At 37.2% G+C, this 17,265-nt stretch overlaps 2 protein-coding genes across 2 annotated transcripts in view; one reads left to right on the forward strand and one right to left on the reverse strand.

Moving 5' to 3' along the window:
- Positions 1-17,265, reverse strand: part of LOC126965899 (hemicentin-1) — a 561,675-nt gene that overhangs the window by 148,330 nt on the left and 396,080 nt on the right. The gene's annotated exons all lie outside the window — the stretch shown is intronic.
- Positions 13,263-17,171, forward strand: LOC126965912 (collagenase-like). Its single transcript, XM_050809695.1, has 5 exons — positions 13,263-13,492; positions 14,745-15,012; positions 16,115-16,204; positions 16,480-16,679; positions 17,007-17,171. Exons 1-5 carry the CDS (start codon positions 13,295-13,297, stop codon positions 17,109-17,111), a joined length of 861 nt encoding a protein of 286 aa, XP_050665652.1. The 5' UTR covers positions 13,263-13,294; the 3' UTR covers positions 17,112-17,171.

Raw genomic sequence — 17,265 nt, forward strand, 5'->3', positions numbered from 1 at the left:
TCACGGGATTAATGGTAGGTATAGTGTTAGGATGGATATTTATTTATCTTGAAAATAGTACTCAACTAGTTGAGCCCAGAAGTTTTCTAGTGAAAGCAGTTAAAATCACTACTGGAGTTACTCAGGGATCTCACCTGAAACCTTTATAATATTTTGTTATTTTTTTCAATGATATAGTCACAGGTCAACTTTCAATGCGTTTTTTTATATTATTGTGAATATTAAAGAAGACTGCACATTTTTACAAACTAGTTCCACAGAACAAACTTCTGTAATATAAATAACGTTATTGAATACTAAAAGTTTTTTAAAGATAAACGCATAGGATATTTTTGCTGTCAGGTGGAAATGTAAGAAAGTTCTAGGTTTGAAATAAATACGCTTTTTGCATTCAATACTAGAGTTTCTAAAGAATTTAGTTACAATTTTTGCTTATTTTACATATTTAATTTTAATTAACTTAAATATAATTATACTTTTATATTTTAAGAGATATGGAATAAATGGCATTTATTATTATTAAAACTTTTAGAAAAAAAATTTAGTCAATATTGTCGTTGTATCTGATCACTATTTCAAGAATGCCTCAGACCTGAGACCACATAAAATACTGCACGTGTAAACTGCCGTCATATCGTGGTCGGAGGCTACTTTCAACCTTCTCTCAAAACAACAAAAAAGCTCATGGGCCTGCCTCTCTTGCCGCAATAAAGTGCCTCGTTCCGATAACACGAATACCCTTGTGCGCCAAACGTTTATTATTGATTCGAAAGCAATATCACCCCGTGATAACGTTACCAAACGAACAGGAGAACGGCGTGAAAATAAGAACGTATGTGAAGACGAGAATCGTGTTGACTCAAACGACATCAGGAGTATTATAAGGGAAGAAACAACTCAGCTCTAAAAAAAACAATCGAAATCCTTATTTTCCCAATAAGTACACACTTGAGACAAATAAGCTCTGAAATTGATGAATTCAAGAGCTGCAACACACAACATACAACTACATCAACTTCGAGAGGAAATCAAAAACAAGGACGTAACAATTAAACGATTAGAGGAAGAAAGTTTAGGATTGCGCAGAAACATAGCTAATTTAAGCCAAAAAATAAATGAAATACAATAGCAGACCCATTTAAGTAGCTTGCAAATTCAGTGCATTCCTGAAAAAAAACTGAAAACTTGGTTAAGTTTTGTAATGCAGCTGTGCTCAATAGTTAAACTTGACGTACATGAAAAATAAATTATTAACTGCACCCGTGTAGCAAAACGAGACTCAAAATCAACACGTCTTGGGTCAATTGTTGTTTAGTTTAGTTCCCAACGAATGAGAGATACGCTATTAGCTGCATGTATCAAATTCAGCAAAGTAAACTCAAAACAAAAATTACACTCGGGTCATCTTGGGATCTCTTGCGAAAGCATTCCCGGTATTTGTTGCAGAACATCTTTCACCTACAAACAAAAGTATCCACGCAGCCTCCAGAAAGAATTCTAAAACTTAATTATAAATACGTGTGGGTTCGCAGCGGCCAAATTTTCATGCGAAAATCTAACATCTCAGAACGCATACAGATCAAAAGCATAGAAAAATTAGATATCTTGGAAAATAATTTGATCGTTACTGTATTTGCTTGTGTTTTTTTAAGTTCAGTTAATTTAATATCTTTTGAATCTAGTTTAATTTTTTCTTATTATTTAGTTAATTGTAGTTATGATAATTCTCAATTATTGTTCAAGCATTGTATCTTCCGTTAGCGTATATTATCAGAACGTCAGGGGTCTTAATACAAAAGTAACTGAATTTTATAATAATGTAAGCATGAACGATTATGATGTTATTGTACTCACTGAGACATGGCTCCATGATGGAGTTGTTAGCACAGAACTCTTTGACGATAGGTACGTTGCCTACAGGCGGGATTGTTTTACACATGGTTTTCATAAACACAAGGGCGGAGGTGGTGTTCTCATAGCCATTAACAAAAGTATCAACCCAAGGCAATTTAAAAATTACGAAAGTGATTGTGAAGACTTATGGGTAGGCCTAGAAATGTTGCTAATAGAAAAAAGAATAACTTTTAATTTGTGCAGTTTACTTGCCACCGCCAGTTCATAGTCAAATTCGTGACCATTTTATTACAAATGCGAATAAGCCGCTTGATGATGCTAAGCATAAGCTAATATTGGGGGACTTTAACTTAAGTGGAATAAAATGGAATGACAATAATTCATCGACCCCTTATTTAAGCTCAATTCTGTGCAACATGTTACTCCACTTTGCGCACTTGCATGACCTTAAGCAATGTAAAAAAATTGTCAACAGTAAGTCAAGAATCTTAGATGTCGTATTGAGCAACGTGTCTACTAGCGACATGTCTGATAACCCTAATGTTTTAAGCTATATTGATCCGTTCCATCCGTCATTAGAGTTTTCCATTAAAGTTTCAAGAAAAAGAGTGTCAGCACATGTACATTATCATACTAAACCAAATTTTTAAAAGCAGATTATATTAAAATTGTTAATGAACTTAATATGATAGATTGCAATAACAAATTTGGTTATAATTTATCAGTGGATGAAATGCTAGATATTTTGTATGGTATAGTAGACAATCTGATACGTCAATATATCCCAATGTCAATATCATGTCATAAAAAGTATCCGCCTTGGATTTTTAAAGACTTAATACGGCTATCAAAAGAGAAGTATACCTATCTCAATAGTACCGGTATTAGGTAGGGTATTTGAAAAATTTGTTTGCAAAGTACTCACATGGCATTTAAGATATATTATAACTACACATCAGCTCGGTTTCTTATCCAATAAGTCTACCGCTCCTGATTTGGTATCTTTTGTTGAAAGCGTTTCTAAAACCGTAGACTCTAGATCTTCTGTGGACGTTATATACACCAATTTCAGCAAGGAATTCGATCGGGTTAACCATTCAACCTTAACCGAAAAACTTGCTGTATCGGGAATTGGAAATAGCCTTCTTAGATGGTTCAGTTCATACCTTGCAAATAGATATGGTATAGTGGCAGTAAATGGAGTCAATTCATCCGCATACTCAATGACAACTTGTGTACCACAAGGCTCCCATCTCGGTCCTATTTTATTTAATTTGTTTATTAATGACCTATGTACAAATATCCATCATTCAGAATGCTATTTACTTGCGGACGATTTAAAAATTGCCTGATGTGTGAATACTCTTAGTGCCTCTGAAAAGCTTCAGGAGGATTTAAATAGTTTAGTTCACTGGTGTAAATGTAACCTTATGATATTAAATACTGAGAAATGTTTTCATCTGAGATTTTCCAGAAAAAGGCTAAACAGCTATAAAGTTGTAGTGTACAAAATAGGTGATACACCTCTTAAGCAAGTTGAGCAGATTCGGGATCTTGGAGTGATTTTGGATAGCAACCAAATATTTGACCAACACATTAATATATTTACTTCCAAGGCTTTTAAGATACTCGGGTTTATTCTGCGGAATACCAAGGAAGCTGTTGCTTCAATACAACAGTATAATTTAAAACAAGCGACCTATAGATGTTTTTGGAGATACAGTAGCACAATTTAAGAGAAACTTGACAATCTGATTAGTAAAATGTAATGACCTAATTTGTAATAAAAAAAGCATTGACAAAATATATTGTTTATTATATTCTAGTGATTATATTGAAGTGACTGTATTGTAGCTTGTAATGATTTGTGGAATTAATTTATCTTTTTATATTGTTTTGACATGTTAGCGTTATAGGACTTCAATTTATATACTTATGAACTAAATTGTTTGTATGTTTATGCGCATGATGTGTTCACCTGTAATTGCAGGAACACGATTTTTGGAATTTATGTTACAAATCTTATGAATTGATAATATTTATATTCTGTGTTGGTGGACCTTGAATAAGTAAATAAATAAATAAACAAACTGAGCGGGTCTTTTTTTTCATTAAAAAATAATAATGTTGATTAGATTGATAGATTTTGAAAATATGCCACACATCCAGATGGTGGGGATGATATCCTAACTTGTGGCGTGTCGTGCGAAGGTGGAATTCGGCGGCAGGAATCAGGTTAAACAGCTCTTCGGAACACTCCCCGTGATAAATTCGGTAGAAGACACAAAATGAAGCGACGTCTCTACGCAACGCCAAGTGATCCAGCCGTTCAAAGAGCACTGGGTCCCCGACAATTCGAGCTGCTCTGCGTTGCACGCGGTCAAATGGATCGAGCTGATACTGGGGTGCGACAGACTAGAGATGACAGCAATACTCCATGTGTGGCCGGACCTGCTCTGTTTTTATAATTATTACAATGTGGCCAACTATTGCTAACTCATTAATCGGTTAGATTTGGCAATTATATTAGAAGAAAGAGGCTCATTGTGATGGTATATTTTTCACTTCTTTTACTTTTACACTTCTTAATAGAACATAGTGAATGTGAAGATGCTTAATTAAAAAAAAAAAACAATTATACTGATTTTTAATTAATTTAGTATTTGTACTCATATAAAGATACTTCAAAACAAGGTAAATGAAATTCAAAAAGCAAACTACAAATCTACAACATTTTTAATTTGTTGCCAATTTATATATCAAAGCTCAAAAAAATCGAGTCTAAAAGTTTGACTTTCATGTGTTTATTTACTACCTCCAACATAAAAAGGCTGTAGACGTTATATTTTTTTATTATCAGTTACTATTTTAAGTACCTAATAAGGACAAACGAGCACCTGGAAAGAAATACGGGTCTTGTAACACCAAAGGAGTATTGCCAGCCGTATCAATTCACACTGGTGACATATGTATACGAATGTCAACGAAACAACCATTTGCGCCACAAACTCTTTTAAATACGTTTGTGTTCGGTGTTTTTTTCTAAATCAATTTATTACTCTTTGAGTTACGATGTACCTTCGAGTATCGCACGCAAAATAGACCCAACTAACGGAAAACAGGAGCACGTAGACCCTACGAGAAAGACGTTGTTTTGATCTTAACTCCCTTTTGATCTTTTATGTTCTGCCAAATAATGTCAACGATTGGACAGCCTGGAACTAGATCTTGATTTTTATAGACAACTAGCTCTTATATTTTTACTTTTATATTACCCACGACTTCGTCCGCATGGAATTGTAACAATTCCAATTCAATTAACCAACAATTTTTATTTTTTGAATTCTTTGCAAATAATACACATACAAACTGCTGCCGCTAACTATAAATTGCTTATTTTAATACATTTTTATAAACTGCTTTATTTTGTTTAACCATCAACGATTTGCAGGTTTGATATTGGTGAGCACGCAACAAAAAGTTTCCCATGTGAATAATATTTTTTTTTATATGAGAGGGCGCAAACGGGCAAGAGGATCACGGGATAAGGAGAGGTGAGGCAACCGCCCATGGAGGTGTGTCAAGAAATGCGTTACCGGCCTTTAAGGTGGGAGTTTGCTTTTTTCTTGAAGGTCCCTAAGTCGTATCTGTTCGAGAAAACCGCAACCGGTAATGATTGGCTGTGCGAGGCAAGAAATTTCTAGCAAAACACGCGGTAGTGGAATGCCAGACGTCAACGTGATGCGGGTGATACTTTGCACGTAATGTCTGGTGGTGGAATTCGGCCACTGGAATCAACCCGAACAGCTCCTCTGAGCACTCCCCGTAATAAATGCGATAGAAAATGCAGAGAGAACCCACATCTCTACGCAATGCCAAAGAATCAAGCCGATCGGAGATGACTTGGTCGTCGATGATGCGAGCCGCTCTTCGTTCTATGCGGTCAAATGGCAGAAGCTGGTACTGGGGAAAACCCATCCAATGGTGAGAACAGTACTCCATGTGAAGCTGAATTTACGCCTTATAAAGTTGCAGGCGGTGGCTTTTAGTGAAGTACAGTCTCGCCTTACTGAGTACACCAAGCTTTTTAGAGGCCAGTTTGGCCTTCTCTTCCAAGTGACCACGGATGTGAACCTCACTAGATATATCGACGCCAAGTATGCTAATACAGACTGTGGCAGTTAGAGGAGTGATCTCAAATCGAGGGGATACGACAAAGGGAGACTTCTTTGTGGTGAACGCACAAACTTGTGTCTTCTTGGGGTTGAATTGGACTAAATTTTGTCGGCCCCTATCCGAGACTTTGCAAAGCATAGTCTCGATTTCAGACACAAGTTTGTTCCGGTTCTCGTCGACGCTATCTCGGGACATGTTGGCACGGCCGGTGTAGGAAGCATGCCCTGTGCTGTCGTCTGCATAGCAATGAATACTGCTGATTTGATCACGTATATACAGAAGAAATTTCTTTTGCGGCGTTGAGCACTTATCTTGGGATGAGTATAATATGTTGAATTCGCGTCATGACACGTATCCTGATCGAAAATTCGTAAGACAATTTTTTACAGTGTTTTGGTACCAGGCAATCATAGTTGAAGAAGAGATTGTCTTATGTATGACGCGAGTATACCTTAATATATTCTGACGTCATTCGCACAAAATATTAGTAAATAGACATCAGGAGAAGCTAAATATGGTAGCGGTGACAGCGTAGATAGAAGATGAACAATAGTTGAGTCACTAAAATAACAATAACAATGCGACAGACCAAAAAATATATTAATTTAACAATACACTAATGGTCTAAAAACTAAAAAAACGCTTTTATAAATAAACCAAACTAAAAAGTTTCTATTTTTTGTATGGTTTCTATAAAAAAGATGTTTTTTAGTATTTTTAAATAGTATTTAATTTTTTCTGAAAGCACTCCTGTTAGATACTTTTAAGCGTTCTATTTTATTTTTTTATTATTTTACTTTCATCCCTTATTTTTTAACCCTACACAGTTCTAAAATTCAAGAACGCTAGAACATATATTTATTTATTTCTTATCAAGTACCTAAATACAAAGTTTCATGGTGGCATCTTTGATAATGACGAATTTCTATACAACCTTCAACCCAATATTTCAACCCTGCCCAAACTATTATTCAAGAAAAAGGCTATGTCCTTTTCCTAGTTCTGTACTAAAATTCATCAGAATCGGTTCGCTGTTTTAGGCGTTAAAGCATAACAATCACACTTACATTCACAACATTGACGTTTCAATAAAAATTATTATAAGTATTTTTTTTAAAAAGCGCAGAAAACGATACCTAATAGAAAAATAATAACAGTAATACTAAAGCGAAAAAACCAAGTAAGTGAAGAAAACATTGAATTTATCGATTAATTATTACTAATGATATCGGATTATACGTACTAAACTGATAATAATAAATTAATCAGCGACTTACAGGTTTAGTTAAAGATCAATTCGTTAATCGTTGATTTGAATAAAAATGATAAGAATAAAATAAAATACTTAATAATAGTTTTTTTAAAACAAAATAGAAAATTTAAGCCATTATACATATATATGATTCAAGTATATAATATTTTGATTTGCTTCATGTAAAGATAATTTTTTCTCTCGTAAGATAACTTATATTAATAATTTTATAACAGCGAATTTTGATGGGATATAAAAGTTATTTAAACTATCTAATAAATTATAATTATCAATTATTTCTTTCATTTTTAAAACGTTCTTTGGATAACTGTTAGAAGACATCTCTATATTTTTTGTATTTCTTATTCCCCTGTCATTTCGATTTCGCTGTTTTCCAGTTGTTATTCAAATTCAAATTAAAATATTTTTATTCAAAATAGGATGTGACATCACTTATTGAAAGTCAAAAAATTACCGCCCATTCCAAAATGAATGCCTCAGGCCTGAGAAGAACGGGCGCAACAAACTCAGCGGGCTTTTTTTTCAACAAAAAATATGTTAACATTGTACAATTAAACTTATTAATTAATAGCCTGAGGGCGGTCGCTCCGTTCCCAACTTGTGGTATCTTTAAGAAAGTCATTAATATTATAGTAACCTTTATCACATAAACGTTTTTTAACAATTCTTTTGAATAACGTAATAATTTTGTTTTGAACATTTTCCGGGATCCTGTTGTAAAAGCATATACATCGCCCCACAAAAGACTTGCTAACTCGACTTAGTTGAGTAGTAGGCATTTGTTTTATGGAATAGGAGGACAAATGAGCGTACGGGTCACTTGGTGTTAAGCCATCACCGCCGCCCACAATCTCTTGCAACACCAGAGGAATCATAGGAGCAATGCCGGCCTTAAAGGAAGGAGTATGCGCTTTTTTTGAAGGTACCCATGTCATATCGTCCCGGAAACACTGCACAAGGAAGCTCATTCCATAGCTGTTTCGTACGTGGAAGAAAGCTCCTTGAAAACCGCACTGTGGAGGACCGCCACACACCCAGATGGTGGGGATAATATCCTAAATTGTGGCGTGTCGTGCGAAGGTGGAATTCGGCGGCAGCAATAAGTTTAAACTGCTCTTCACTTTGTCACGGGGAGTATTCCCCCCGTGACAAATGCGGTAGAAGACAATGAAGCGACATCTCAACGCAACGCAAAGTGATCCAGCCGTTCACGGAGCACTGAGTCCCCGACAATTCGAGCTGCTCTACGCTACATGCGGTCAAATGGGTCGAGCTGATACTGGGGTGCGCCAGACCAAAGATGACAGAAATACTCCATGTGTGACCGGACCTGCGCTTTGTAGAGCGCTAGAATGTGGGCCGGCTTGAAGTATTGCCGTGCTCCGTATTGATGACGCCCAGCTTCTTCGAAGCCAATTTAGCTTTGCCCTCCAGATGGCCACGGAATTGGCAATCGCTCGAGATTTCGAGACCCAGTATTCCGATACTAGGCGAGGCTTTAAGTGAAGTGTTGTCGAAAAGCGGTGATACGGCAAATGGGGTTTTTTTTTGTGGTAAACGCGCAAACTTGAGTCTTCTGGGGATTAAATTGGACAAGGTACAATTTACCCCATTCCGCGACCATCTCAAGAGAGGACTCGATAGAAGACACAAGTTTCTCCCGGCACTGGTCAACGATTTCCCACTTGCATAAGCTCTCGGGAAGCCCAAACGATAGAAGTTTTGAGAGGAGCGCCTTGTGCCATACACGATCAAAGGCCTTCGCTATATCCAGGCTAACTGCCAGGCCTTCCCCCTTGCTTTCAATAGCCACCGTCCATCTATGTATACCAGAAGATCACCTACCGACCGACCATGGCGAAAGCCGTACTGTCGATCCTTGATCAACTGGTAACCCTCTAGATATACGAAGAGCTGGCGGCTAATTATGATCTCCATGATTTTGGAGAGCGGGGAGGTAATAGCAATAGGCCTGTAGTTTGCCGGATCCAAAAAGTCTCCTTTTTTTTTGGATCGGATGGACAAGGGCTGACTTCCATGAGTCAGGGGCTACGCCTTTGGAATAAGAGTTCTGGAATAAACACGTTAGCACCGGCGTCAACTCAGGGGCATACGTTCTAAGCACGATTGGATAGATGCCATTGGGCCCGCTCGATTTCCTGACGTCCAACGAAAACAGAGCTCACCTAACAGTTTTCTGTCTGAACTGTTCTTCAGGCATAGAGCTCTGACACAGCGGGATGGTCGGTGGTGTTTTTCCGTTGTCGTCATGAGTCGAGTTGGAGGCGAAAAGAGCGCACAGGACCTCGGCTTTCTCTTTAGCCGTATGGGCTAGGGTGTCATTCCTCATGTGCAACGGCGGCATGGACGGCTAGCTGAAGTAACCAAGAGCAGCTTTCGACAACGGCCAGAAGTTGCGTGTTCCAGTCGGGTAATTGGAAAGCTGCTCGTCGATTTGGACGACGTGCTTCGCACGGACGATTTGCTGCTTAAAAAATCTAGAGGCACGGTTATATTTCCTCTTTAGAACTTTGCAGTACGGATCCTTTGAGCCCAGTGCCGCAACCCAGGTTCGATATGCCTGTTTTTGCAGACAGATGCTGCTGTAACTGACGCATCGAACCAGGGCTGTGATCTGCCACCGATCGGTACTAGAGAGCTTGGTATAAAAATATCCATGACCTGCAGTATCACATCGGACACTTGGATCATCTGAAGGGAAAAAAACCTTGCCCCAAGGGTAGGATGCAAAAAAGGAACGCATCCTATCCCAATCTGCTGACTTATAGTGCCAAACGTGGCGGGTCGCTGGTGGTCTGCGACGTTGGCGTCGGATAGGCACTACATTCTTGACCAGGCAATGGTCGGATGTTCCGAAAGGGGCGTTGACAGAGACCTGGTAACTATAAACCACATCCGGGAGCCGCGTTGGCGACTCAACCAATTCCGACAGACCATACGCCAATGCGAAACTATGCATAGATCGCCCTGCGTAGTCTGTGGTACGTGATCCAAGCCATTCGGCATTGTGCCCGTTGAAATCATCCAAGACTACAATTTTAGCGGAGGGGATCTGTGCAAGCTCTTCGTCAATTGCCGCTTGAACGCAGTCCATGAGATGATCGGTTTCTGCGTTACCACTATTGGACCTGTAGACACACGCATAGATACGGACGTGGTCCTCTAAATCTACGCGGAGCCAGAGAGTAGACAGGTCCCACAAAATTGCCGAGACGGCGACAGCAGATATCCTCCCTGACGTACACACAAACCTCGGCATGAGGCAAAAAATTATGCTCAATTTTGTACTCGGGGTACGTTAAATATGACGTATGGCTAGGTCGAGACATCTGCGTCTCCGTAAGGAAAGACAAGGCCGGCTGCTCCGTCTCAAGGTGGCGGTGGACGGAATTTAAATTGGAGTGAATTCCCCTGATATTGCAAAAGTCCACGTTGAGCGTGGAGCGGGGTGTCGTGGTGTTACTGCCTCGTTTGTCCTCGGTCATGTGCGGTTCTGTGCCCTCCCCAAAATAGGACGGGCAGCCTGAGTGAGAATGCTCGGGGAGGAATTCTCCGACTTTGGTAGAGCCGGTACCCGCCTGGGGTAAAATCTCTTTGAGCACCCACTGTCATATTAAGGAATGGGGGGGGGGATATGGCCTCCGGTCTTCGACACTAACCTATGCGAAGCTTGGCAGCACTAGGCTGCTACTTCACACCGATATTCTGTGCGAGTGTGCTAATTCACCCGGACGATACTGGCCCGATTGTGCTTACTTCATAAGTCGGCAGCGTGACTCTCCCACTTCTAAAAAGCTCTTAGTCGTCTCTTACGACACCCTTGGGCCTGGGACTCCCCTATTTTTTTAACGCCCCGGGGAAAGTACAGGGCATTATAAACTTATGTCTGTTCCTGGTGTTAACATTATGGTTATGACAGTTTCTAGCAAGTTCACTTATGTGCCTATGAACATATTGTTACTTCTTTACATTTTAATCAATAATTTGCTGCAATCTGCACTATGCACGAAAAGTATAAAAGTATTTAAGAGGCAAATATTATTTTCGATTATGTTTACCGTATATCAATAATTTGTTAAATGGTGAAAGTACATAAATTGACTCTAGAATATTGTTATGGTTACTTGAAATTGTAATTTATACCAACTTTCACGTACGACAATATAAATAGAATAATAAGCAGCCGTTTTATATTGTAAAATATTTGTTACTATATTTAGTATATTTTTAGTAATTCTCTTACTATGTAATCACGTGTTAAAGTGTATCGCCACCTTTTTATGAATTTGTGTCATTAAGTTGGTACTGATGGTCACAAATCGCTAGCTGTTTAGAGAGGAGTTCTCTGGAAGCAGTCGAAGGTGATGGACGTGCTGGTCACCCGAATGCCCTAGTGAAATATATCAATAATGTATTACTGTGCTAAGTGCACAGTTGTGATTAGAAGTATTAAATATATGTTCTACTGAATTAATCAAGAAGTTTCATTATAATATAGACATTAAAAGCAATAAAGACGGTTTTAAATCTCGAATGTTCCTCGAGACATCCGTAAGGTTAATAATAATGTACTTTGAATTTGACAGCTGTTTCCTCGATTGAGGATTTAAGGATTCGAGAGAGTGCAAGGGGAAGACATTATCTTTTACAACAATGAGTACCGATGATTATATTAGAATAAATGACAAATATTAAATGCAACAAAGCAAATATAATTAAGCTGATCGCTTAAAAGAAATAGGCAAAATAATAGGGTTCACCCTTACCTGACGTGAGATCATGGATTTAATATGTTTCCATGCAGCGCTGTTTTTCAGCCATCACCTCGTCCCTAAGGTATTGCGCGGGAGTGGTTGTATTATATCCCCCAATTACCTACTTAAGCTATCTTTTTATTCAATGTAATATTTAAATAAAGTGTTGTTACTCCTCCAATTATGCGTGTGAACCATTTCGAGTGATAAGTTCACACACATGCTTCAAGCAAACTCAATCAAGTAGTTAATATTATTCTACTACCAAAAATTGTTAATTGAAAAAACACTCAAAAATTTTACACCTTTAGAGTTGATGATAGTGCCTACTACTATTTATTACATATTGTGCATGCTGTGTTTATTTGTAAGTAATCACAACATTTAGTTTCTAGTTTTTAGTTCTACTTTTTATATTTGTGTGGTATTATTATAAGTGATTGTAAATAAACCTAATAAATAAATAAATGATAGTTTTGATAGACAAACAGGGAGCACTTTACTAATTAAATTATTGGGTGCAAGGATCGATATGAAATCGTAAATACTTTTCACCAACACAGACGAGTAAAAAAATAAACACTCCGTGTCAACTAACATAACAGTGAGGCACCATAACAAGCCGGTAAACATGTAAATACATAACCCCACGCATATACTTACACTAATACTAGCCGATCGGCCGCCATTATGAGATTTGCCATGGTCTGTGACAGATCAGTTTGCGTCGTAATAAAATATTTTGAAAATGCCGTTGTGCGTTGTGAAAAAGTGTAAAAATAACAATATAAAAGTATTTGTGGATATATGATTATCTAAGATAGAAAAAATTGTGTAACTGGTATACACCGTAAACTAACACACACACTAGAATAAAGGTGCTTCACTTGCTAATATCACGGCGCGGAGTCCTTTTTTTACTAGTCCGTGTTCACCAATAATTTTAATATGTAATTTATATTACACATTATATGTACCTAGTCTAGCCATAAATAATAATAATAGAGTAATGTTTATACAAAACGATACTATTACTACTACTTAGTAACGAAACGATTATTATTAGGGATCTTTTCATTGTAACATTTTAATAATCAGCAACATGGATTATCGATAACATTTTTTTTTCCAATCAAAGATAATAAATTCTTAAACGATAAACGTTTCTATATAAAACAGATACACACTCGCAAATTTGACACAACAATTTTTCAAAATGAAGTGCATATTTGCTGTTCTTTGCTTGGTGGCTGCGGCCTCAGCCAATGAAATCACCACTACAGCATTCAACTACCATGAACAGATCGGTATCCATGAAGCTGCAAGGATCAAGCAAGCCGAAGCAGCAATGGACTTCGACGGCTCAAGAATTGTTGGTGGTTCGCCATCAGCTGTTGGAAACCATCCCCACGTTGTGAGTTCTTAATTACAAATATAAATATAAATTTCTTTGCAATTTGTTTAAGGACTCAAGACATTTTTTTCAAAGTATTTTGTTTGATGATGTTTTGCCATTTTGGCGTTCTGTAAGTATTTGTTTTTGTTGCTGTAGAAATTTCGGGACAGTTTAAAAATCGTGGAAATGGTTTGTTTTGATGTTAAGCTACTGAAGAGACCAAAACAGATGGAAATCGGAAGGTAGGTCAGGGATATGTGGCGGATGCAATAACACCTTCCAGCCAAACTTTGCTGAGTGGCCAAAATGTGTGTCTTTCTCTCAACTTCTATTTTAAAGCCATCCGTTGTTAATAGTAGAGATCAAATGTTACCTTTGTAGCGTCATCAGAACTGTTTAGTTCTACTATACAAATAGTATGGCCATAGTATATTGTGCAACTCACGGTCTTTCGCTTGAGTGGGTACTCCACAACGTTGCACGAGTTGCACATACTATTTTGTATAACAAATGCGATGATTTATGTGGGTCCAGGGGCAAAGCCCCAGTCAGTTAAACGCGTCAACCTCAATTCAGTTTTGATGTTTAATTGTGTTTATTTTCTTATTATTTTATTTATTTTAGCAATTTATCTAAATTTGCGTGTGCCAAGTATAATAATTTTCATGCGACAAGTAAACTTTTCGCACTCAAACAACAGTTTCATTTACGAAAATAACTCACGCGTAATTTTAAAATGGGCAAACGGCTCTTTTACAACCGCAATAGCAAGCGCCAAGATACTACTTTTCCCGCATAAGTAATACAAAATAAATTGTATTACAAGCTTACACATTGTTAATACAAAAAGATTTTTGCCGCGACCTATTATTTAAAAGTGATACAATTGCATACGATTCGATGTTGACACCATATCCGTTGTACAACTAAGATGGTATTACCGACGTCACAAGCATCCACGAATTTTTCCACTTAGATTTTTGTCATATTATTTCAACTAACTTTACGTTTTTGTGAACCCTTAATGGTATCAACAATACACTTAATAGTTATAGAACTTATAGTTTGTCACAATTCAAGAAGCGCCTTTGGAATCACTTCGCTTTTGATTAGCCTCCCGAAACAAATAGACAAATCGACCTACAGATAAAGATTTATCCAAACTATTTTATTGGCCTTCCTTTATAAGTTTCATTTTTGAAAAAAAAAATACTATGTAATATAAAAACACGATATCCAGATGATTTAAATATAAATATTTTTTTACTAGGCAGGTCTGGTTATCACTCTGACTAGTGGTTGGCAATCAGTCTGCACTGCATCACTGTTGACCAACAACAGAATAGTGACGGCAGCTCACTGCTGGTGGGACGGTCGCAACCAGGCTCGCCAGTTTGTCGTGGTCCTGGGTGTGGCCACCCTCTTTACCGGAGGAGTTCGAATCACCACAAACAATGTCAGAATGCATCAGTCTTGGAACCCTTCTAATGCCAATAACGATGTGGCTGTCGCTGTTATTAACTGGGTGGGATACACAAGTAAGTATAATCATTACAGAGTTAAGAATAGCTGAATAAAAATCTGCTCGTATCAAAGTATTATCTCAATTATGGGAAATCCCTGAAATCATTACATATCAGGTAGATATTGCATGAGACAAAGCTTTGAAAAGACGAGCATGGCGGTTAGCTGATAATAAGTGATTGCCCTGCCCATTACAATACTACTGTAGTATCCGCACAGGTTTCTTGCTTGAACATTATAACTTTAAGCTTTTATTTCACATGAAATCCCTTCACACCAAAAAAAAATAATAATGCTTGCACATTATTCCTTCGTGCCAAAAAAGACGTCAATGTGGTACCATCTAGCATCGCGTGCAAAGAAGCCCTTAATAGTCCTTAAGATATAAATAGTAACATAACACTAATAATACATGAGTGTGCTATGTAAGTAACTCTTGAGGTGTTATAATTTTTGTAATGAAAAAAGAATTGTAAAAGACAAGCGAGGGTACGGGAGACCAGAAGAGTCACCGCTGAGCGGTCTTTAAGGAAGGTATCTATCATTCTAGAGACCTAATGCAAGGATGTTAATTACGTGAATTAATTATACGTGGAAGCAAGATGCACAGCTACGCCATACCGCGGTTATGAACGATCTTGATTGAAAGGGTTATATTAAAATTTTTGGCGTGTATTGCATATGCAATGGTGGAATTCAGTAGACGGAAGCTAGTCAAATAGCTCTTCGCAATGCTTCCGTTACGAAAAAGGTACACGACCCGCTATAAAATTACGTCTCAAAGCAACATACATGCGTTTTGTTTGCATTTTGTATTTCTTTTGCAATTTATTTGAATAATAAAGAATGCAAACTATTGACTCGCACTTCCTCATTCTTTTGCTTTTGGACTAGCTTGAATTTACGTTTACTGTTACGAAGTCGAACTAGTGATAGCTCAAAATGACTATAAATGAAAATATTTGACTCATTATTATGATAAATAGTTTTATTGCGCACTATTCGATAAGCTCAATATTATGTGAATGTAAATTATTGACGCTAAAGCTATTTTATAAAATATATAATTTAATATTATTATAGTACAAAACATAATTTTCATGTTTTCATTTTTAGATGTAATTCAGGCTATTGCCTTAGCTTCGGGAAACCAAGACTACGTCGGAACCTGGGCAACAGCTGCCGGTTATGGAAGAACTAGTGACAGTAAGAACACAGTTTTTAATTACTACTTTAGTAAATTTTATAATAACTTGTAATTACATTTCTAAATACAAATGAAGGATATATCAAAATGTATTGAAAATAGTAACTTTACAATTTTAATGGAAACCAAACAATACAGAGTACAATTATTAAAAGTAAGTCTTTTATGACGATAATATATCATATATTTTTTAAAAGTCAAAAACATACTGATAATTTAAGCTCTTGTAGACATACCCAATCTGTGGTTTGTTTTTGATCTATGACTGTTTCAGGCCAAAGTGGAATCCCAGCTAATCAAGTGAGGCATCAAGTGAACCTGCGAGTGATCACCAACGTCGAGTGTCGGAACACATTCGGCTCATCGATCGTCGTTGCGTCAACTCTTTGCACAAGTGGTCAAGGTGGTGTCGGCACATGTGGCGGAGACTCTGGTGGTCCCCTCGCTATTGGAAGCGGAAACTCTAGGACTTTGGTAAGCATTTAATAAAATTGTTTTCTTTAGCTAACTTTTTTAAAGAAGAGAATATAAAAAATATATTAAAGAAATAAACATCTTGACTGTTGCCTTTCAATATATTCTTAGTCTCAGCACGTAGTAAACATTCCTTCAGATCTGTGGTCTTCCTGTTTAAAAATGGTTCGATCTCATGAAAAAATGTTTAAAATGTAAAGGAGAGTACTTTGATAAGCAATAATCTTCTTCATTTCCAAAAGTAAGCAATTTAAGTTCAACGACGAAAATAAGTTTTGTCTAACTAACGATGGTGAATTGAAAATTTAACTTTTCTGTCTGTTACAGATTGGTATCTGCTCTTTCGGCTCACCTCGTGGTTGCCAAGTTGGTCTGCCTGCCGGATTCGCCAGGGTGACATCTTTCAACTCATGGATCCGTGGCAATCTATAAACCTTTTTTCAATTAAATGAATAACATTATGTAATAAAATTGCATGTTTAAAAATCTTAATATTTTACTTTACTAACCTAAAGTTTCAATTCCAATAAAACACGAAACATAATATTGAGTAATGTCTGACACGAATACCGAAAAATAAGATAAG

Source organism: Leptidea sinapis, chromosome 9 (assembly GCF_905404315.1).
Source record: "Leptidea sinapis chromosome 9, ilLepSina1.1, whole genome shotgun sequence".
In the NCBI taxonomy this organism is placed as follows: Eukaryota; Metazoa; Arthropoda; class Insecta; order Lepidoptera; family Pieridae; genus Leptidea; species Leptidea sinapis.

What these genes read in the sequence shown, in the direction of transcription:
- LOC126965912 (XM_050809695.1), top strand. Translation starts at nt 13,295, where the DNA reads ATGAAGTGCATATTTGCTGTTCTTTGCTTGGTGGCTGCGGCCTCAGCC. An exon ending in TTGGAAACCATCCCCACGTT is followed by an intron (nt 13,493 to 14,744) that starts GTGAGTTCTTAA and finishes TTTTTTTACTAG; the next exon opens with GCAGGTCTGGTTATCACTCT. An exon ending in TAACTGGGTGGGATACACAA is followed by an intron (nt 15,013 to 16,114) that starts GTAAGTATAATC and finishes TTTCATTTTTAG; the next exon opens with ATGTAATTCAGGCTATTGCC.